We start from the raw sequence: 22,838 nt of genomic DNA, 5'->3' as shown, positions 1-22,838 counted from the left end.
TTTACAGTAGAGAAACTGTACAGAGGGGTAAAGGGGTAAAGAGGTCTTTAGGAGGATCAGTTAAGATGTAGCCTGAAGAGATGGGTCTTCAATCTACAGTGGAAGATAGGTAGTGACCCTGCAGTCCTGACAGCAGTGGGAAGCTCGTTCCACCAGCGGGGCGCCAGGACAGTGAAAAGCCGTGACTGAGTAGCGTGGCTGCTGCATCCATGTAGAGACGGTGGTGCCCGGCGGCCAGCCGAGCTGGAAGAGCGGAGTGATCGGGCAGGGGTTTGGGGACTGACAATTGCTTGCAAGTAGGGAGGGGCTGTTCAGTTTGCCACCCAGTAGGCGAACACCAGGGTCTTGAATCTGATGCGAGCTGCTACCGGGAGCCAGTGAAGGGTGTGAAGGAGGGGGGTGACATGGAAGAATTTGGGGAGATTGAACACCAGATGGGTGGCAGCATTCTGGATGAGCTGCAGAGGTCTGATGGCGGAGGCGAGGAGCCCGGCCAAGAGTGCGTCGCAGTAGTCAAGGCGAGAGATCACAAGTGTCTGGACCAAGAGTTGTGCTGCTTCTCTGGTGAGGAATGGACATATCCTTCTGATGTTGTAGAGGAAGAATCTACAGGAGCGTGCTGTCGCTGTGATGTTCACCACACAGGATAAGTGGTTGTCAAGGATCACCCCAAGGTTCTTGGCTGTCTGGGAGGAGGTCACAGTAGAGTTCTCTACTGTGCTGGAGAAGTCTTGGAGAGGGCAGGCTTTCCCCGGGAGGAAGAGCAGCTCAGTCTAATTAAGGTTGAGCTTGAGGTGGTGGGCTGACATCCAAGCGGAAATGTCTGCAAGACACGCAGAGACACGTGTTGCCACCTGTGAGTCAGAAGGGGGGAAAGAGAGAAAGAGTTTAGTGTCATCTGCATAGCAGTGGTAGGAGAAACCATGTGAGGAAATTACGAGCCAAGAGATTTGGTATAGAGGGAGAACAGTAAGGGCCATAGGACAGAGTGGGGACCCCAGTGGTGAGGGCTTGTGGAGAGGACAGTAATCACATGTTAAGAACGATCGGCCATGCAAACCAAGAGAGTGCAGAGCCAGAGAGGCCCAGTTCTGAGAGGGTGGAGAGAAGGATCGGGTGATTTACTCGAATGCCGCAGACAGGTCCAGGAGAATGAGAACAGAGGAGAGGGAGGAAGCTCGAGCAGAGTGGAAGGCCTCCGTGACAGCAAGGAGAGCAATCTCAGCCTTAAAACTGGATTGGTGAGGGTCAAGGAGGTTGTTCTGAAGGAGATAGTGAGAAAGTTGGTTAGAAACAGCATGTTCAAGGGTTTTAGATAAGAAGGGATACCGGTCTGTAGTTATGGACAGCAGAAGGGTCAAGAGTTGGTTTCTTTTGAAGAGGCTTGACTCTGGCTGTCTTAAAGGCAGCTGGGACAGATCCTGTGGATAGAGAGGAATTGATTATGGTGGGAAGGAACGGAAGGAGGTCCTTGGAGATGGATTGGAGAAAGGGGGAGGGGATAGGATCGAGGGGGTGGGTGGTTGCCCGATTGGATGTGACCAGTTTTAGAATATCATCAGGGGAGAGGGGGGAAAGAGCTGATAAACCAGAGACCGAGTGTAGCACAGTGGGTTTGGGAGGAGAGGTAGCAGTGTTGGCGAGAGGTAGAGAGAAAGAGCTGCTAATGTCATCAGCCTTCTTTTCAAAGTTGGTGACAAAGTCATCTGCAGGCAGGGAGGAGGGAGGAGGGGGAGGAGGTGCGTTGAGGAGTGAGGAAAATGTGGAGAACAGTTTTGTTGGGTCAGAGGCAGAGAATTGAATTTTGGAATGGTAGTAAGAAGCTTTAGCAGCTGATGCAGATGAGGTATAGTTGAGAAGGAGAGAGAGGTAAGGTTTTAGATCATCAGGGAGGCCGGTTTTTCTCCATTTACTCTCAGCTGCCCGGAGCCCTATTCTACAAGCTTGCAGGGTTTCAGACAGCCAAGGAGCGCGTGGAGAGGACTCAATGCATTTACTCTCCCTAGTTTTGAAGGCTGATTTAGTAATCCCAGCCAAAAAGATGTAAAAACTCAACTTTAAGACAGTAGAGTTCAGCCCATCCCAAAAGAGTTATGACACAATCTCCAGATTTATTAAGGAAACTGCGTATTGCACAACTGACTGGAGGGGAAAAAGTGGGAGAGGACCACTGTTTCCCTTGGAGTGACTTTTCCATCTGAGAAAGTCAGAAACAGAATCAGAATTACCTGTGCAATCATTCTCAAGAGACAATATTCAAGCTTCTCAGTGTGGATACTCAAAGAGGCTCCACGCCCTGTCTTTACCTCCCCCCTTGCGTGTGGTCTCTCCCACCAGCCCTGCAGATCAGGGTTCAGAGGTCAATGCTGGGCAGTGGAATGTTTACGTTCTGTGGTCCTGTTAACACCAATATCCGTTGTGCTCCGTTGTGGAATCCTGGCTGAATAGTTTAGTCCGTCCTTGAAGACTCAGAGAATACATCTTTTTTTCCCCAATTTGGCTTTTGGGTTACTTTTTCCATCTATTCTTTGAATTTGCTATTGTTTGACTGGAGAATGGAGGAAATTATGTATGTGATGGGGTCCATTTCACCCCATCACAGACATAATTTCCTCCATTCTCAAGAGATCAGATCCATCCCAAGATTAGTTCAGATACAGCCAAAGTTCAGTCATCCTAAGTCTGGGTGAGAGATATTTTTGAGCAATTCAATAACTCAAAATGAGTGAACCAATATCTGGGGTAGACAAAACAATGTCTTAAACACCAGTACATTCAGCACAAATTGCCCAGACAAAGAGGAACATCAGATTCCACGTTAACAGTTTTTTCAAGAATGGAAATTGAATGGAAGAATGGAAACACAAACTGTTCCCTTTTTTCTATTCCATTTATATTTCACAGTTCTACTCTTCTCTGATAGATGGTTTATTGTTCATTTGTCCTTATAACACATGCAGTAGTATGTAGCCCAATTAGAAAAGTGAATTCCCTTTGCATATGGATGTACTGTATGAGCTTCTAGATACCATGTATACAATTGGTCATAGATATGTGTAGCGGACCATGGGAAAAGATCCTTGGATGCCATCCAGTTCCTCCTTCTCTCACCCAACCTCCAACACACACTTAGGGCTCTCACCCATGGCACTCACTACCCAACGCTGTGCCAACAAACAGCCTGACTCCTCTCTCACACACACACACACACACACACACACACACACACACACACACACACACACACAGACACAGACACAGACCACACCCAGACCACACCCACACTCAATCTCCTACCCCCTCTCTCTTTCTCCCTTGCTTAGATCTATATTGCAGTAACGCCTGTTTGTTTGTAACCCATAAAACGGGGACTCCTAAACACTGCAGCAAAGACAAAGGGAAAATGCTGGCTCTGCTTGAATTGATGTGACTTTGGGGAGTGGTTCGTGCTAGTGTGTGTACGCACACGTGTGGGAGGGGAAAGGGAGCAAAGTCAGGCAAAAAAGCAGTTGATGAACAATCATGCATTCTGTTCCTGTTCTTTCCCATCCCCCACCTTTAACTCCCATCTCCGTCTCCCTCCCCAGTCCCCACTACCAGCAGGTTGTTTAATGCTTTCCAGATTTCTGCATGCCGTCGACCTCCTGGAAGGATTGCAAGACTGCTCATGGAATTTGGCGGAAAAGACTGTGGGTCCAGCCAGGGGCTCCATGCTCAACTCACATGAAGGCAATGAGCGCCTTCTACTGGCCAAAGAAAGAATAACTTTTCAAGGAGAATTAGAGCAAAAGGGAATGAGAACCTGCCATGTGCTGTTACAGTATATGTACATGAGAAACATTGAGTGAAGCCACGAGTTTGAAGTAAACATTAGACAACGTTGAGTTTCTCAGATACTTGTACCCCCCACAAAGGCAGAATAATAAGATAACTAACATTATTGGAAATATTTTTTAAATGGAAAAACATACATTAGATTAGACATTTAGCCTCCCCCTAAAATGTACTCAGCATTTCTATTCTTACCCTGACACACCCATCACCATACTCTCATCTGCTCTTGAATATCATTAGCCCCAAGCAGCCACTAGGTGGCAGCAGATAACAAGAGTCAGAGAGCGAAGGCCTGGGTGTTATTAGGATAATCATGATCAGGTGAATTCAGTAACTCGCAGGGATACTTGGGAGATGCATGGAGAAGCAGTCAGACAAACATGGTGAAGACCAGTGTAAAACACTAATTGTTTATGCAGCCAAACAGAACAAGGATCAACAGGGCCACTCTGTTCATATTGATTACTACAATCAATACAAATAGTCGGTTTTAAACACAGGGCATGAGGATAATGGCTCTCTTTATCTCTGTTACAGACTGGACACTGGAGGTGTTGAAAGGACAGGATTGAAAAAGAATGGTTAGGGTTTTTTGGAGAAAAACCAGGAGACAGAGGACGCTCTCGTAGGCTCTTGCGTTGACAAAGCCACAATCAGGAAGGTAAGGTAGGAGAGACAAAGTTGGTAGTGTGGTTTTTGAATTGAGCTGTAGAAGGTCTCACATGCATCTTTAATGGAGGAGACTCCGACTGAACCCTTACCAGACAGCTGGGAGTGTAAACCATACCAGTCGGGGCAGCCATGGCAAACCTCCGCAGCTACTGTGTGGTGTATGCCTGCGTACAGAGACCGACAGGGTTAGCATCTCAACTCCATATCCACCCTGGGTGTGGTGTGTTGTGGTAGAGGCACGTTCACAATAGGCTCCTCCCCAGGGTCCTCCGGAGGCCATCCGGCCCCAAACTGGCATAATGAGCAGAAGTCACATCAGATGTGTTCATCCATCCATCCGTCGAAGCAGGACAAAGAGATTCTCGTTCTCCCTGCGCACTCCTGCTCCATCTCTCGACCCTCCCCCAGCCATGTCTCTCTGCCCCCTGGTCCACTGGGGAGCCAACATGGAGCTGCTCCAGTGGATATGTGTGGGTCAGATACACTGCACTCAATAAACAAATACAGATACAAAGCTTTGAATTTGTTAGCTGTTAGCTATTTGGCAAGCTTAGCCATGTCATGACACTGGGGGGGGGAGGGATGCTGCTCTTCTATAGGCTGTATAATCTTATGCAGGCAGAGGAAATAAATCTTAGTTGTTGCATCCTTTTTCCTGAACTATGCCTTTCATTATGGCGATGCCTGTTTTTCGAAAGCATTGTCATGAGACATCTTTCACAGCCTCTTACCAGAGGAAAGGTCATACAAGACCACGTCTTGGGTAGATTATGCTGAGTGTTAACAGGGACTTGTCCAACTAGTCTTGAATTGCTTCCTTCCTTCCTTCCTTGTCCGACAAAGCTGAAGAAATGAAAGCAGTGCACCTTATGGAAGGAAGTAGGGGAGGGAGAGAAGAAAGGGGAACGAAAGCAATAATCACCACTTAAAAAAAGCCATAATCAACACTGCAATAGCTATATTGATGTGCACTCAATGTTCTTTTTATTCAATTTCTTTCAATACTCATTTCATTTGTTTATGAGAGAGTACACGCAGCAACATGACTTTTGAAGAAAACATCAGACTCAGGTAAAGATGTCCAGCTTTTCTTATTGAAAAATATAGCGGTTATTTGGGAGAGTAAGGAAAGCATGTGAATATACATTATTCTTAAACAAAGATAATAAGAAATACTGTAGCAAGGAATAATATACAGCTTCATCACATACTGTTCTCATACATACAGGAAATAGCATTAGAAACTTTATTACAACTCCCTCATCATTTAAACCACGTGTGAATATTTGACGGTTAAAATCAGTTAAGAATTATCTTAACCTAAAATGTTAATTAGTGTTCTAGTGACAGCTAAATTCATGGTTTTCTCTTTCTTTTCTAGGAGCGAAAATCTTGTAACAATTGCATTAATCTCTGGTTCAAGCTGCACAGTGCTGGAGGAGGCTTGACTGAATTTCAACCACTGATGATTTCAACAGTAATTCATCAAACGAGGATGTTGATGCCAAGGAGATTAGACAGGCTCTCATAACGTTGAGGTCCATAACCAAAGTTATTAGTGATTACAGATACTGATACTGGTACTAGTTTGGCACATTTGTTCGTCTCAGTTATGGCTGTGACAGCCATTGTCACAACTTGTTCATATTCTTTGTAAATATGCATGACAGTTTAAATATTAAGCACAGAGTCTAATACACTGTCATATTCACTGCTGCCTACAGCTTGTAAAGGGGACACACATTTCATAAAATAACAGCCTTTCTTTCTTGATAAATGATACTAGCCAAAATGCCCGATGGCCTGTCCTCTATTCAATAGCCTTCTCCACTGCAAAAACACACATTGTTCCACACACATACATGTCTTTCTTTTTAAAGGGTATGTATAATCAACCATTAATTCCAATTGTGTGTCTGTATTCTGAGATAGAAAAACATCAACACCTACATACAGAGTTCAAAGATTAGTGTCTGGTTTAGCGGTGCTACATGTAGGCTTACTGGTAGAGGGGGACATGTTGATGGTTTCAGACACGCAGCACAGTTGCAGTAGATCAGAACAGTTTGATGGGAGAGGGAGGAAGGAAGGAAGGAAGTGGTTAGGTGTCACCCTCTAGTCTTAACCTGATTGCAAAACCTGACACATTTGCAGAGGGAATGTACCCAACTATGTGAACATGGCGGAGAAATCCAAAAATCGCATCATACAAAGTTCTGCTGTCTCAAGGGTTCAAAGCTCAAGAAAAGCAGAGAAAAAAAAGATAGCGAAATAGGGAGGAATGCACACACGCACGCATCCTTCTTCAGTTTGGTGTACACCCAGTTTCCTCTGCTAACTTCTTGCATCAACCACAGTAGTTTATAGCCACTACCACAGGCCAGTGTGTCCCCATTAGCTTTACAACCCTGCTTAAAGCTAATTTACAGACAACATTAGACTGAAAGACCGGCTGAATTCTGCAAGTTAAGTAAACATGGGAAAAGGTCCTTGGGCTTTTATAACAGGAAATTGCTGCGGAGGTTGAGCACTGTTACAGGCACAGGCACAGGCGCACACAGACACACACACACACACACACATTGTGTAACAGAGAAAATGTCACAAAATGTCAGCCATAATAAGAGGCTGATGCGACAATGATCTATGGCACTGTTCTGGTACATTCTGAGACAGAGGACGCTCTCGTAGGCTCTTGCGTTGAACAAAGCCACAACAAGCACAGCTGGTGTAGTGAGAGACACAAGCAATCCTTTTATTGTGACAGGACACCTTCACCACAATAACACAGGCCTCTCTGTTCAGACCAGACCACTCCATCACACCAAGCATTGTCCCAGAGGGAGCAAAGATAACAGAACAAGAGGGGTGATAATAAAAATGGCATAGATTTCAATTAAGAAAGAAAGCACTTTGGAGAAGATAAGACCAGACTGAGGCTGATGTAACAAAAGTGTTGTTTTTTTTGCCGACCCAAAAGGTTCAACTCTCATGCCATTCCTAAATTCAGTTCCACGTATAATAAATGAGGCTTGGACTCATAGGACATAGTCAGTGAGCTGCAATGTGTGTGTGTGTGTGTGTGTGTGTGTGTGTGTGTGTGTGAGAGAGAGAGGGAGAAGTAGAAGCTGTGACAGATGGTGTTTGTAGCCCTCCAGAAGGAGCTGTTCCAGAAACTCTCTCCCTGCTGGAACATCAGACCCACAATCACAAAAGTCCTCATCCTAAATGTTTGTATTCCCACTGGAGCGAACTGTAGCAGTAGTTTATTTCTGTTCAACACGTCCACACGATCAGAGCAGCTGGTGCCAAGTATTCACCCATTCCATTCTAGACTCTGTACACTACACCTCGTCATGACATTGGGTTGGAGAGTTCTAGAAGGTTCCAGAGTTTCATACACGGATCTCGTCGTCCTCGTCCTCCATGAAGGAAGAGAAGGTGCCCTCCTCCTCTTCTTCTTCTGGGGGGCAGCTGTAGGTGGCGCTGTCCGTGTCCCCCCCGTGGGGCTGGCTGGGTGGCTTCTCTTCCAGGGCTGCAGAGCCAGAGCTGGACACAGAGCAGCTGTCTAGGTGCTGCAGGTGTTTGGGCCTGGGTTCTGGGGTGTACGGCCCCCCGTTCTCAGGCTCCAGATCCACTGAGCTGGGGGGACGCACAGGGGCCTGCTGCATCTCTGCTTCCTCCATCGCCGCCAGCACCACCTCCTCCTCCTCCTTCTTCTTCTCCTCTTCTTCTTCTTCCCCATTCTCCTCCTCTTCTCCGACTACCTCGTCCTCGCCATCCCCCTCCCCGTCTCCATGGTTGCTGAGGGGCGGGGAGGCGCGGCCCTCGCTGCTCTTGCCCTCTTCGTAGCCCAGGTCGTCCTCCTCCTTCTCCATCACCCCCAGGATGTCCCCCAGCATGGAGGGCCCCAGGTCAACGTGGAAAGACATGACCGACTCGGCGCGCTTCATCCCCCCGGAGTAGTGCTTGGCGTTCCCGGGTAGCTCCGTCAGCTCCCCAAAGCTCCTCTCGTCGAGCTCCAGGCAGTGGGCAGCTGCTGCGGCCCCGTTCGAGGGCCTGCAGTCCAGCTCGTTGAACTGCTTCAGAGGACTGGAGGAGAGGCTCTTAGGCACCCTGCCCCCACCCCCGCCCTCTCTGTCCCCATCGTCGTCATTGAGGAAGGGCAGGGACATGGCGTTCTTGACGTAGGTGGGCGAGCCATCGGGGGCCGCCAGCGTGTTGTCGTGCTGGTCCACTCTGGTGACGGACTGGGAGCGCTTGCTGCTCCGGAAGGTGCGGGAGAGGAGGCCGGGGCGGGGGGAGCGAGGGTAGGCCTCAGCCTCACGGGGAGGCTCCCCGGAGCGGCTGCTGAGGAAGGAGGTGTCCCCGAAGGCGTCGCCGCTGCGGCCCACGTGCATGGTGTGGCGGAAGTCCCCCAGAGGTGCGCTGATCATCTCCCGGGTCAGGTCCATACGTGAGCGGCGCTTGGTCTGGGACGAGCCCGACACCAGCTGTTTTAGGATGGGCATGATGACTATTCTGTGTCACACAGTTAAATTAGTGATCCAGCTGAGAAATTAAGACGCAGTCAGGTCTCTCTTTGTTCAGAGATAATTGGTAGAAGTGTTTGGTAAGTCAAGGTAAGAGCCAATCCAAGTCGCTCCTTGTCACACTCATTGCAGTCCCCAGAAACGATAACCCTGGTCTTCAGTCCCAGTCATATATGGCTCAATCTGAAACGAGAAATGGAGAAACTTGATTAGATGATAGTTAGCAACAGAAAGCAAGTAAACCATGGCTCTGCAAATGGCAAGCACTTTATTCGAGCCTAGAAGCAATGCTGCCAAGACCTGAATATTCTGCTGTGTCATCCTGCAGCTCTGAGACAAGATGGGAAAAAAACTGCATTTTCATCAGTGGACCTGACCCAGTAGAAAATGCCCAAGAGCCCTCTCTATTCGATCTAAACACCCCTCTGTAATGGTACAGTCTGCCTGCTGCATCCAGAGGACTCACAGTGTCAAACAGAATGACACACAAAGAGAGACTTAAATAAGTACTGTGATATGGCAGGAAAGAGGAACGCAGAGTCCTAGAGAAGAATTTATTTTGAGGAAAAGTCATCCCTCTGTCAAACCTTCATATTGCAGTACTTTGAGGGGATATTTAAAGCCATCAAAAATGTGAAAAATCCCATGAAAGCCAATAAAAGTCTAATCTAGGAATCTGAACTATTTGTTTAAATTACAGGAGATGAAACCATCAAGGATACAACATCGAAATGATAAAGTGCACATTTGTGTTTGAAACTGCAGTGGAAATGACATGGTAAAATGGCAAAGGATTATACTGCCACCGTGCACTGCAATTGAGGCTCTAAACACCAAACCACAGACCTACATGAACACAGAGAAAACAGCCAAGGGCTGCCACACACCCTCTAATGCGACTCCAAAAAGTGGGAGGAAAGCTTCACTTTGACTTTACAACAAAACAATGTCGTCGTCGTCGTCGTCGTCCCCCCCCCCCCCGGGTTCTTTAATCCTGTTTAGTCAGAAAGAAATGTGTTTATATAACCAGCAAAAAACAGGCCTGGCCTGTGGGGACATGCTAATATCCAGGCCACGTAGCTTGGTGGTCAGAGAGAACTAGGCCCCTGAGCTAGGCCAGATGATGCAGCAGAGGAGACAGAGGTCAGAGCATTCCTCTAGGACAGGGATGAGTCCTGACAGGCAGCTGACAGCACACATTAATCCTCTGGTTTACAACCTGTGGCCAGCCAGCCAGCCAGCCAGCCAGCCAGCCAGCCAGCTAACCAGCCAGCCAGCCAGCTAGCCAGCTAGCTAACCAGCCAGCCAGCCAGCCAGCCAGATAGAGATAGATACATAGATAGATAGACAGGCAAGCCGGCAGTAGCTCTACAGCAGTGACCTTACCCCAGGCTACTGCAGCTACCTCAGGAACAGGGCTACTGCTTTAGTCATCCAACAGAGACAGAAACAACCCTGAATGCAACACCTACAGTAGGACTGTATTAGCCTACATGGACACCCAAAATAGATATTCATTTACACACAGGCCTGCATACAAGTTCTAAAAACAGCAGGCCACTTCAATGGATGCAGGCAAATGCTCATAATGTTCATAACCTTGTAGGATTATACACAGAAAGCCTAAAAAACACTGCTTAAATCTGTGCTTACCTTGCCTTCTCTATTGCAATTCCCTTTATTGCTCGAGCATGATGCCTTTTCCTTTGTTTACTCACATCACCATTCTGTACAAAGCTGTCAAAACACTCAGCCTCCCGATCTCTCCTCCTCTCCTAGCTGATTAGATATTTATGAGGGCTGAGTTTTCCGGGGGGGTAGCCACGGGACAGATGATTTGTCTGTGGTAGATTTGTGGCAGTCGTACGTCGACCTCCTTTCCCTGCCGTCTCTACCCCTCTCTTCTCACTGCCAGTTGAGCCTCCACTTCCTGTAAATGCCCTCACCTGCTTAGGTCTCCATGGAAACCCCCCCCTCCCGCAAGCAGACGACTCAGCTTCCTGCCCGTCTCTGGGCTGCAGAAGGCATCAGGCTTCAACAAAAGCCTGTCACGCAACACATGGCCTCCTTCTCTGCCAGACGGCAGCAGCACATTTAACTCAACCACCAACCGTCTACCCCACTTCTGTATTAGCATTTCATAGAACAACATTCATGGTGTTCCTTATACAGAAAAAAAAAAAGCAATGTGTTTTTCATTTCAAAAGGAAACCAATACCGTAACTTTACACATGGTAGGCTTAATTTATGAAACCAGAAGAGCTATTCATAACTGGTTTCATACTATTTATATAGTACTCAACGAACACCACATTCATGTAAAAACAGCATATGGCTGAAGCTTGTGCAGGGAATGAAAGAAAAAAAAAGGATCGGTTTCCATGGCATTTCTAGCCTGCTGGCCAGGCTAGAACACACAAACAAGGCTTCGTAGAATAACATGTTTGTTAACCCAGCATTACTCGCTGACATGTTTTCATGGAGAGAAAAAAAATGAAAAAAAAAGAAAGAAAAAAAAGAAAATGCTGCTTCTGGGTGGCATACAACAGAGGAAAAAACAACCAGCACATGAAAGATGGAGTCCTCCCCTCCACCCCCCCACCCCTCACCCCTCAGGCACAAACACTAAATGGTGCCCAACTCCGATATGGGTGGAGAAAGTCAGCCCATACCCTAGAACACATGCCTTCTCACTCCACTTCCACTTCAACAGTGAGTCTAAGCCAGACGCAGAAATGACTTGCATATTTATAGCATGTGTACAAGCGCGCGCGCGTGTGTGTGTGTGAACAGAGAGAGTGGAGAATGCCTGAGAAGGCAGTGACCGTGGGAACTGTGGGGTCACTGCGGGGGGATTGACTTTACAAACAGGCTCTTACAACATCCATGTTATCCAGCACACAGTCCAGGGTGGAGGAGGGGGACAGGCAGCTGGGGTAACTCTGCACTTTAAAATGTATGATCAGCGAAAGATAGTCACTCAGACTAAACACAACTCAAACCCAACACTCTATACACAACACTGACCTTCAACCCTGGAATGAAGTTAGGGACCTTGGAAGATGCCAGTTGAGAAATATCACAGCATGCACTGGATAGATGGTTTCTTTCACTGATGACATGATGTTACACACACACACACACACACACACACACACACACACACACAACTGGGAGCTGTTCCAAACCATCCCTGAAAATGCGCCCCTCTTCCTCCTCATCTTGACATCTGGTTGGGAAGCTACATTCCAGAGGGTTTTCCCAAATGTATTTCTACCCTGGGAACGTAATGTTAGCTCTGTTTATAGGTCACATTATAGAATTATCAATATATATATATTTATATATAGGTCAGAGGAGTCCACTAACTCTGCCTCAATGGTTATGGCCAGAAATTATGGGAAGAAACACACCCAAACCCTAGGAGACAAATCCCTAGAAAAAGTCATAACAAGCCAATGGTTCCGTGAATGCTGTAACTGCTTGATTTCCCTCAACGGAGACCATTTCCTCCTCATTTTTGAGCAGTGAATCTTAAATGGAAGCAACAGCCATAAACTTACACAGCTGATGGTTTAATTCAGTTCAAAAGGAAATACTGTGAACTGAGCTAGGTAATTAGTCACACACACACACACACACACTTTCTCTCAGAGGAGATGCAGTGACACAGCTATGGGAGCTGGAAGCCTGAGTTATGAGCAACATTCTCTCATATCCATATATAATTAATAGCATGCATTAAATGATACAACCCACTCCATTGAAGACCAAATCCACTTCTAAAGATTACAAAGCACTGCATCACAACCAGTCCAGTCCAGTTCCAGAGGGTGGAAATATTGACCTCTCTACAGTCTCCTGTGTTCAGGGACCAACATTATTTTCCATTCCTTCCAATATACTCACACTCGGCTAGTCATACTCAAACACACACACACACACACACACACACACACACACACACACACACACACACACACACACAGCACATTTCCCTAATTGAGTATTGACAGTACTTCCTGGTAATCAATTCCTCCAACGTGTGTTGCACCCCCCCACCCCCCCATCCCTCCACCTATGGCCCATTCAGTCCCAGGGAGGATGAACCCAGCTGGGCAGTAGCTCTCCGTCTGGCCCATTAGGAGTCAATGACCTGGATGGAATGACCTGAGGGCTGGGGGGGGCCACACATGAATGGCCTAATCTACCATCCAGAAGACCTGGATTTTGGGATAGGCTAGGTTGGCTTGTTTGATTCTCTACAGTAGGACCTCTAAGATGACAACTGATGCACAGGAAAACCTTTTTGCTGCTTTAACTCAATGTAAACTAGATATCAACAAACAAGTTTCTCTATGCTAATTCTGGTAACACACAACACACCAATTTCCGGCCAGACTTCTTGTCACAGCTATTTACCAGGCAAGCAGATGTATATCTATCCTCCAACTCACTTACCGGAGCTGAATATATCATTTAGAGGGAATAGCCCTGGGACAGACAGAGGAAATCACATTATCGCTCCATCAGCCAACCCCTCAGATAGAAACAGGGCTGGACTAAACGCTAAACTCTGTGATAGGTGGGGAATAATATACGAAATCTATTGTATAGAATCATCTAGAATACCCATCATATGCATGACTGTGGGGCTGAATCTATGGAGAGGGATAAACCTGACGAGATGAAAACTACCAGAGGGTGCCTGGTCACTACAGACAAGACAGAGTAACTAACACACACACACACACCCACCCACACACACACACACCCACACACACCCACACACACACACACACACCCTCTACTGCCCCGCCGCGTGAGCTTGTTAGCCTGCCCTCTCTACTCACACCTTCACCTGACCGACCGACACAGGTGTGTGTGTGTTTGTGTGTGTGTGGTGTGAAAAGCCACAGTGTTCAAATTTCTGTGTTACACCAACTGCCGTCCCCACCACTCACCTGGCGTGTCGGTGTGATGTCACCGGCCACGCTCGTGTCACACCTCCCTCTCTAAGACCACAGAGGAGACGGAGTGCTGTTCTTTTCAGGATCAAAGCATTTGTGTGAGGAGCGTTCCAACAGGTTGAAGTGAGGTGACCGGAGTTGGATATGCTAAATCTGAACCCACTCCCACCTCAGTGAGGCGTTAGGGTGTTAAGTAGCTTTACACACAAAAGGCCTCATTCATAGAGATTTAGGGTCAATCTTCAGAACGGACCAAAATATTGCAAATCATTGCTTTTCAGAGAGTGATTAGTGTAATCAAGTTATAGCTAGTTACACACAATAATCCTGGGTCTTAAAGCTAAGGCAAAAAGCTACACCTTTTGTAACCAGGGCTTTATCCAAACGGATACAACAGATGCTTATCTATTCCATTTGAAGCTACATCGTACACTTTGGCTCTAAATCCGGCCCTCCTCACCAATTGCATAAACCAACTATTATATAAGTATCTATTTGAGAGGTCATCCTCCAAGACCTGTCCTGCTCAAACACAGATAAGCAGGCAAATGATGGTTAATCCACAGAAAAGCCGCAAGGAAAGAGGAAAGGGAATTATAGAGGGATGAGGTCAGAGGAGGAAGTGAAGAAAAGGCCACATATATGATTCATGACCAGACAAGGGTTTATAAGGAGGCCGACGACCAATGAGAGATGTCCTAGCAGAGAGAACAGTCCTGGAGCAAGTCACTCTGTGTACCAGCCAGCCGACCTCTTGCAGAAGAGAGAGATTACTCTTTTACATTTACAGCCCCTCGTACCCTCCAGACACACACACACACACACGAGATGACTCTCTCTTTTACATTTAAATCCTTGTACACCCTCCAGATAAAGAGAGAGAGAGAGAGAGAGAGACAGACACACACACACTTCTGATTAATGTGTCAGTGGGACTGTGGGAGTGTATAAGAACATCCTAGGGGCAACATGGACAAGAAGGACAGCTTTCCTCAGTGAGAGGTGACTCAAGTGTGGAACTCCAGGCACACTTGCAAAACATAATGTGTTTGTTAGGATGAAATGCACAGCAGAGGGCAGCTGTGTCTTTGTGCGAGTACTAAACCCATGAAAAGCTTTACAAAATGAAAAGAATGGTCTTTTAATTGCTTGCACGTACAGGCTTTAACAAGCTGGACATATTGGCTGAACAGAAGGTCTCGTTCTTTATGAGCTTGGCTATCTGACATCACCATCTATGACTCTAAACCACTTCTATAGCCGAGAGCAAACGCCACGTTCTAGAACTGTCCACGTGGTTCCATTCAAAGCACGGTCCGAGAAGAACAAGGCTCTAAGACGTCCAAACACTATGGGCAAAAAAATAATTTAAAGGATGGAGCCCTCCATTGATAACACAACCTAGTATTCTAGCGCTGTCAAATCTGCCCGCTATCCCAGAGCAAATCTGCCACACCCCCCCCCCCCCCCCATCATCACACTGCCTTGGCATTTCAGTGTGGGCACTGTGCCTGCGCATCCAAATGTAAACAGGAGGGGGGCCTTGAGGGGCACCACCCTGGCATTTAGAGCGCACACACACCCAGAGAGAGTTGGCATGGTGGAGGTAGAGATCAGGATGGCACTGTTGGAACGTCACAGAGACGTACACAGTATTTAGAATGAGATTTTTTTCAGGAGAGGTTGAGATATGATGGTCTATTCCTCCCGCCAAAAAACGACTCATGGGCATGCTCCAGCTCACCAGTTGGACTGACCTATCTGGTCCCTATCTGAGAGACACATCCAGAGTGAGCATAGAGCAGCAAGAATGTGCCTAATCACCATGAAGATAAGTGCCCGACATCAGTAAACTCAATATGGTAATTACTGCTGACCCACACCCACACGCACACACAGGTCACAGGCCAGTGAAGGGACAGGGGAGTGTGCTATACAAGAAACATGTCCGTGTGTTTGGGGTCTGGAGTGGACAGGAAGGGCAGGGAGAGTATAAGCCCATCAACCCTCCCACCCATCGCTCCCCATCTCTCCGGAAATCAACTCTGCCTGCCCTTCCTGACCACTCAGTCATATAAACACATCCCCCACACTGTATTACAGAGCACCTAACCAAACAAACAATCACAATCCAACAGCTAGGGTGGGTTTCAACAACCTACGGTACTACGGAGTGGTGCTGTGACTGAGCATGTAAGCAGACGCTCTACAGCAGCCAAGTGGATCCATATATGGATGGAGACACGACTGACGCACCACAATGTCACGTGGTCTGGCAGTGGATCATGTTGTTATCAGTCATTCCCGACTGCATCTGTCCATTTTCAACAGCACCTCTCTGACTCACAGTGAAGCTGATAACAGCTCCAGAGTACATGTTGAGATGTCCACATCATCACTATGAGAGAGAGGAGATGGAGAGAGAGAGAGAGAGAGAGAAACAGAGAGACAGAGAGAGGGAGACAGAGCGCAGGTGTGGCCAGGTGTCTGCTACTACTGATACACGGCAGAGGAATGAGTTTAAATGTTGCAAAATGGAAAGAATGTGGAAATTATGGGATCCACAGAACCTCGCTTTTAAAGTGCTGAAAGCGCTATAATTATACTCTCAGAACAGATGAGAGGCAATGTGACCATACACATGCACGAGGCAAAGGTAACCCTGGAAGAGGCTACCTCTCCTGCAGTGGATGAAACTGTCAAGAACTAACTGGGAACTGTGGAGGGCACCTCATGAATTTTAACACTGTTAGCAACTTGCCAGGCAGCAGGCAGCTCACCTCTGACTACCTGGAGACAGAAGTGCTCTTTATGAGGGGTTAGAGATCCAATATGTGCTTTGACTCGAGTTAAACACAGCACAGCGCAGGAGAGCTCTGGCAGGATCAGGATGGAGCTTTACTGCCCAGCAAGCTGCTACAAGACCTGGGTCAGGTTACACACAACCAACCAATATGTTGTTATGGGCTATGCTTTTTCACTGTCGAACATCAGCCTTGCCTGATGGCTGCTCCATCTGAATATTTACAACAAGCGACAAGGAAGCAGAGAAGGGAGTGCAGGATAAACATTTCTTCTGGCTTATGTTCCAGTCCAAAGCCCAGCACACTAGCAAACACACAATGCATTATGTTGGGTAAGGCTGGAAAACAATGACAGCAAACAAAAGGCCCAAGAACAAACACAGCATTCACACACACTGACATACGAGACACCCTTGGAATTTTGGGGCAACAGGGTTATACAAAATGTGTCATGTAGTGAACTCATGAACTAGAGCTCAAAAGGTTGGCCACATTTCAAGCTAGCCAGCTTGTTAAGGCAGGGATTATGTGTGCCAAAGGGGGGGAAAAAAGCCCTAGAGGTAGAGCTGATAAATGATGTGCCAGTCTATTTGTTTCACTCTTGCAGCATTGGACATTTAAACCAACAGAATAAATCAATACAAGTAATACAAATATTGACCCCCCCTTCCCCCCATCCCCACCTCAAAGCATGGCAGATCAAAGAAATACTTGCAAGTGTTGAACTTGAAGATCTACAACATCTTAAGGCAAACTATCAACACTTTTTCTGTACGCATCCTTCAATTCGCTGTGACTGTCCACAGAGACATTCCAAAGACAAAAATAACAGTTTATGCTGGAATTTCCTGGAATGTGAAGGGGTTCCACACACACACACACACACACACACACACACACACACACACAGTTTGAAAGTCACCCATTTCAGACTCTGGCCCTAGTTTCTCAAACATACAAACACTCCCACTAACCCCCAAAATGACCTCTAAGCAGGTTATGCTGGGAAATAAGCCAGTGGCTTCTGTCTTCACTGTGCGGTGCACAATAATAGATTACTTGGCACAGTGTCCAACAACGTAGGGAGGGGTAACTTTCACCTTTAGGCCTGCAATGGATGTCCTCTACAGGGCGATAACAGGCACTCTGCTACTGAAAAGTGATTTATAATCACAATGATATCTTAGAGGGCGAGACAGACTGGAACAGAGACCAAGAGAGAGAGAGAGCGGGAGAGAGAGAGTGTGAGAAAGAAAAAAATAATCACTGTTTGCTGAGCTGTCAAGCAAATCCATCTAGTCATTCCTGAGACACAGTGTGACATATAGGGCTGTCTGCATCTGCCTGATAAGGAGGTCAAAGGTCGACTTGAACACCTGAACACAAAGCTAAGTCAATTCATCCCAAATACAAATACATACAACTGATAACCTTATCCTATCTAAACAGCAGCTGATGAATGGCGAACATATGGCAGATGAGCAATGCCCTCCAGACCCACGGTCCATTAGGAGAGGACGGTGGACTGAACTCATCTGATGCCACAATGGTATCAATGCCCAGTGACACGAATGAAGTTGCCATGTCAACAGGCGCTATGGATTTATGGGTAATGCACTGGATAAGTGGGATGCACATAGACCAGTTCACCAGGACTCACTCACACGCACTGGCATGAGATGGGCTAGGCAGCAGGATGAACTACTCCAACTGTGTCGGTATGTTTGTGTGTGTGTGTGTGTGTGTGTGTGTGTGTGTGTGTGTTTTCCAAAGGCTCTTATGGAAATCATTCCTGTGAAAATCATGAATTTGAGGGTGAGTGGTGGTCAGCATAAAGTTAAATACCTTATTTTCATATTTTCTCTCTGTACTTTTTTTTAGCAAGGACAATTTGTCCCTTCTCATCTGAGAGACCCAGCCAGTCAAAAGTTTAACTTATCTAACAGCTCTAGTTAATTATCAATTGTGTGGGCTGGATTCCAAAACTCACTCAGGGTGGAATGAGCTAAACAGCAGGCATTTTCACAAAAAAAAAAGTTTGGTCTTGAACTGCTTGCTTACTTTAAATTGAGAAGAACTCCCATTAATCAGACTATTTTCTGGTAAAAACTATATATATATTAAAATTATATTATAAATGATTAAAAATAAGCTGACCAGAGCACAGTTCATTACTGCCTGTATATTTTATTAGAACAGGAGAGATAATGGACTAAATGATCACATTTCAGAGTTGATTTTACCATTAATATCTCCCCTCCTTCCCATCTTCCCAAAGGGCAACTGCACCACAGCGTCCAGTGACATCAATACAGAAAACCTCTCATTGACCTTTTCTTCACTGTCAGGTTACTTGCCATCACTATAATAACGTATGCCATAAGTGTGTATATATATATATATATATATATATATATATATATATATATATATATATATATATATATATATATATATATATATATATGGAAAATATTTAATTAAAAAATTGAGAATCTAAATATTAAAAAAATGAAATAACGTTAAAGCTTAAGCTTCGTGCTTCAATGTTTCAAGATCTCAGCCACAAGTAACGTTTTGTTAGAGTATAAGGCTCAACTTCCTTGCCTTTGCAACATTGTTACAGTGATGTATAGTTGGCTAGACAGGCACAGCTAACAAAAACATGTCTAGCAATGTTCTATTCTATCTAACAACTAAACAAATAATGTATCCTCTGAAAAATATACATAATACGAAAATTGTGTCACCCGATAATTAACCATCGTTAAATATTAAAATATGGCAGTATATCCAGAAATAAGCCAAAGTGGATCACTGGCAAGGGAACAATAAGTAGCTGATCACAAGCGGCTGCATGCATGTTCATCGCACCATCTGCCGTGCTTCCTGTGTTCTATCAAGAAGAAGAATGATCCTGTACTGAGAATATTTAAATTAGAATAAGAAAAATCTAAACTAATGTAGGTTAAAGTGCATCAGCTATGAAAAACTCACCGTGCATCCCATTCATGAAAATCCGGGTGTTTCTCGTGAGACAGTTCCTTGGGTCCCCCAGGTTCAGGGCGAGGGGTGCGTTCATCAGACAACCCTGTATGAACCGCTCCACAAAGGGGTAGGGCAGGCAATATTAACAAGTCCTATCAACTCTCTAGAATTTACCAATAAATTCTCTCCCTGACAGAAAACAGACGCCAAAGTCTGTGTTTTCAGATTTGAACAATAGACTACCAGCCCTTCTAAGACCTCCGCCGCATCCTTTTTTGTTGTTCTGTCAGTGCGCTGTTGAGTGGCGCAATAACTCATTCAATGCTTCCCCACTTCACCCGTGCCTCTGGACACGCCTTCTTCCTGGTCTCTTAAAGCTGTAGAAGAAGCTATTCTCACAACGTGGAGCGTCTGGTGCTGGTGCTCTCCAGACGAATGGTGTGTTTTCCAGGACAATCAACGTTACGTTGAAATTCAAGAGGCAATTAGACATGGTATTCGTTGTAGAAGATTGAGTATGGAGACATAAAAAAAAAACATCCTCAAAGCTCTCATCTTTTTCCCACCTTTGCCTACCTTACCAATTCACCTTGGAGTTATAATTGTTGATAGTCAACCATTTGTTTCTAAATGTGTATTCCAAATCGATCAATTGACTTTAACCAATTACTACCCATTCACACCAATTACCGCCCATTCACACCTCTCATGTGCATACCAGTGTGAAATTGCCAACCAGTAAAAATAGGTTCACCTTGAGGTGAGGGCACTTTGAGCTCAGGAGAATGGAATGTGGCAATGTGTGAATAGCTTGAGCATTGTCAAAGGTCAAAAGTCATTCCCCTCCAATTCAGAATTAGAATCACCACATTTTATACTTCTGTGATTGTACATTGTTGTCTACTGCTTTTATTGATTGTGTTATTGTTGATGACTAAACAAGGAAGACCTCAAGTTCCCATTGCACAATCCCTATGACCTGGGAGGCTTCTTTTCTGAGTAATGATGTACTTCCTTCATGACAAGCACTTTGCTGTGAAGTCCCCCTCTCTCCCCTCCCTCTCTGGGAAAAGGAACATAAGCTTTCTCTATAGCTCAGTGCCTGCTGTAATGAAATTAACAGCTTGAAGGACTATGTATTTACATGTGACTCTCCATCAGTCATATTTCATAGCTGTTTCCTGCCACTTGCTCTGTTCCCAGTGTGATCCATCTGGCCCGCTGATGGGAGAGCTGGGTTCTTGTGACTTGGATTCTAATGAGAATCTCAACTGCGTTGCACTTTTGTTTGGGTTTGTGTGTATTGGTGATTTGCCAGTTTGTCTAACACTGCCAAGTATCTGCCCCCTATAGTTGTCGGAGGAGGGCAGGTAGAGAAGCTTCTAGATCTAACTATAGGCTTACACATGGCTCTCCTCTTCACTTCTGTCCCCTTCCTCCCCACTCTCTGTCTCTCTGTCTCTCTCTGTCTGTCTCTCGTCCTTCCCCTCTGCTAAAGATCAATGTTTTCCGGCATGGAATAAAGAGATTATGTCCAGGCAAACTATCCCACCCTCCCCTGTCTTTTGAGTCTGCTCGGTCTGGATCAGGATGACTTTTAGTCGTACTGCATCCTAGTTCTGCCTCTGCTGTGGCTGGGAAAATGAGGTCAATTCTGCTTAACAAGATCAAGTGCCAGCCATCCTTTTGGCCTTGGCTTTGGCTGAGTCAGCGTATATGTGAAGAAAAAGGAAACTATACAGGGATTTTAATGGGTTGATGGCCACATTAATGTATAGAATGTGGAAGGAAAGTATTCAGGGAGTGTGTTCATGTTTTCATAGTATTGCTTTTTGTTTGTGGAGTGATCCGCCTACGGATCGTCAGACACTTAGATCATCTGACTCTTGACATAGAGCTTAGCATGTGAGACATTCACAAAAAAAACATAGAAAATAGAATAATTTATTCTGGAATAGTACCATGATCAGGTCCATGATTCCTTCAAGATGTGCACAGATGTGTTATCTACCACACAGGCAACAAGACAGGTAATGTTTTGGACCTTGAAGATTGTGATCTGGTTCCTTCCAATCTTTTCCATTTAGCAATGTCCCATATCACTTTGGTAAAGTAAAATGTCAAATCGTATCATCGTATCTGCATGTTTACGTGTAATTATACTAAATCATATTGTCATTATACTAAATCATATTGTAAAGTGTTGTAAAACACATTCAATAATATATAATAATACATATTTTAAGCAGATATAACAGACTTCAATCCATCTCTGAATGACAACAACAATGTCATCTTATATTCCTTCATTTTAGGCAATTGTATAGAAACATACTGTATAACTTTATTTGACACACAACTTCTCATCAGGGTCCTTGGTGATATATATCTACAAAGCAACTGATGTCTTCTACTGCTAAACCATGCAACTATGTTGCTGTGTAACCATTCAATGCACAGGAAGAAGAAATGCAATGTCATGAGTTCCTTAAACAACTGCTTGGTAATGTAACCCATTAGTTGAGCATGACCAGTGATTCAAATTCCAAAAACTCAAGGTTTTCAGAACAAAATCCAATGGATTTGTCCTTCATAGAAAGAAACCCTATTTCAAGATCAAGTTTGAGAAAACTAAACATTCAGCTTGACACATAAGCACAGCTTTACGTTACAGATTCACCTAACACACCATCTGTGAGGTGGGGGGGAGGATTCACATAGTATCACTGTTTGCCAATGACTCTGAGCTTTTCCTGATGAGGTCATAGGCACCCCAGGCAATGACATCAGCAGTTAACCTTGTGTAGCTGAGACAGACCTACTGTATGACATTGATTCTAGCTCACAAAACACATCTCGCTCCATCTGAAACAGGGAGTACTGGGGAAACTTCTTGTTAGCAGCTTTGTCATCTGATTCAAGATTTCCTGTATGTCTTGATGAGTAATGACTACATCTCTCACTCATTAACATTAACATGTATGGTGCAGTTGCAAGCAACATAATGTCATTGGGATCAAGTTGGCTCAAATCCAATA

General features: G+C 45.4%; 1 protein-coding gene across 3 annotated transcripts; it reads right to left on the bottom strand.

Annotated features, from left to right (window-relative positions):
* Nucleotides 1-5,469: 5,469 nt before the first annotated feature.
* On the bottom strand, nt 5,470-20,062 carry cdc42ep4a (CDC42 effector protein (Rho GTPase binding) 4a). Of its 3 annotated transcripts, none has more exons than XM_083676850.1 (2): nt 19,810-20,062; nt 5,470-9,221 (listed from the first exon to the last, which is right to left on the bottom strand). In XM_083676850.1, the coding sequence occupies exon 2, from the start codon at nt 9,015-9,017 to the stop codon at nt 7,902-7,904; it is 1,116 nt and encodes a 371-aa protein (XP_083532976.1). In that variant the 5' UTR covers nt 9,018-9,221; nt 19,810-20,062; the 3' UTR covers nt 5,470-7,901. The 3 variants fall into 3 exon arrangements, with proteins under 3 accessions (XP_083532976.1, XP_083532975.1, XP_083532977.1); XM_083676849.1 differs by lacking the exon at nt 19,810-20,062 and adding an exon at nt 10,692-10,886; XM_083676851.1 differs by lacking the exon at nt 19,810-20,062 and adding an exon at nt 10,757-10,833.
* Between the last annotated feature and the right edge of the window lie 2,776 nt (nt 20,063-22,838).

This window comes from Argentina silus (genome assembly GCF_951799395.1).
Source record: "Argentina silus genome assembly, chromosome: 9".
Taxonomy (NCBI): Eukaryota; Metazoa; Chordata; class Actinopteri; order Argentiniformes; family Argentinidae; genus Argentina; species Argentina silus.
This window is presented reverse-complemented; position numbering and strand designations above follow the sequence as displayed.

Excerpts from the sequence above, each read along its gene's own strand:
- cdc42ep4a (XM_083676850.1), bottom strand. The coding sequence starts at position 9,017 with ATGCCCATCCTAAAACAGCTGGTGTCGGGCTCGTCCCAGACCAAGCGC.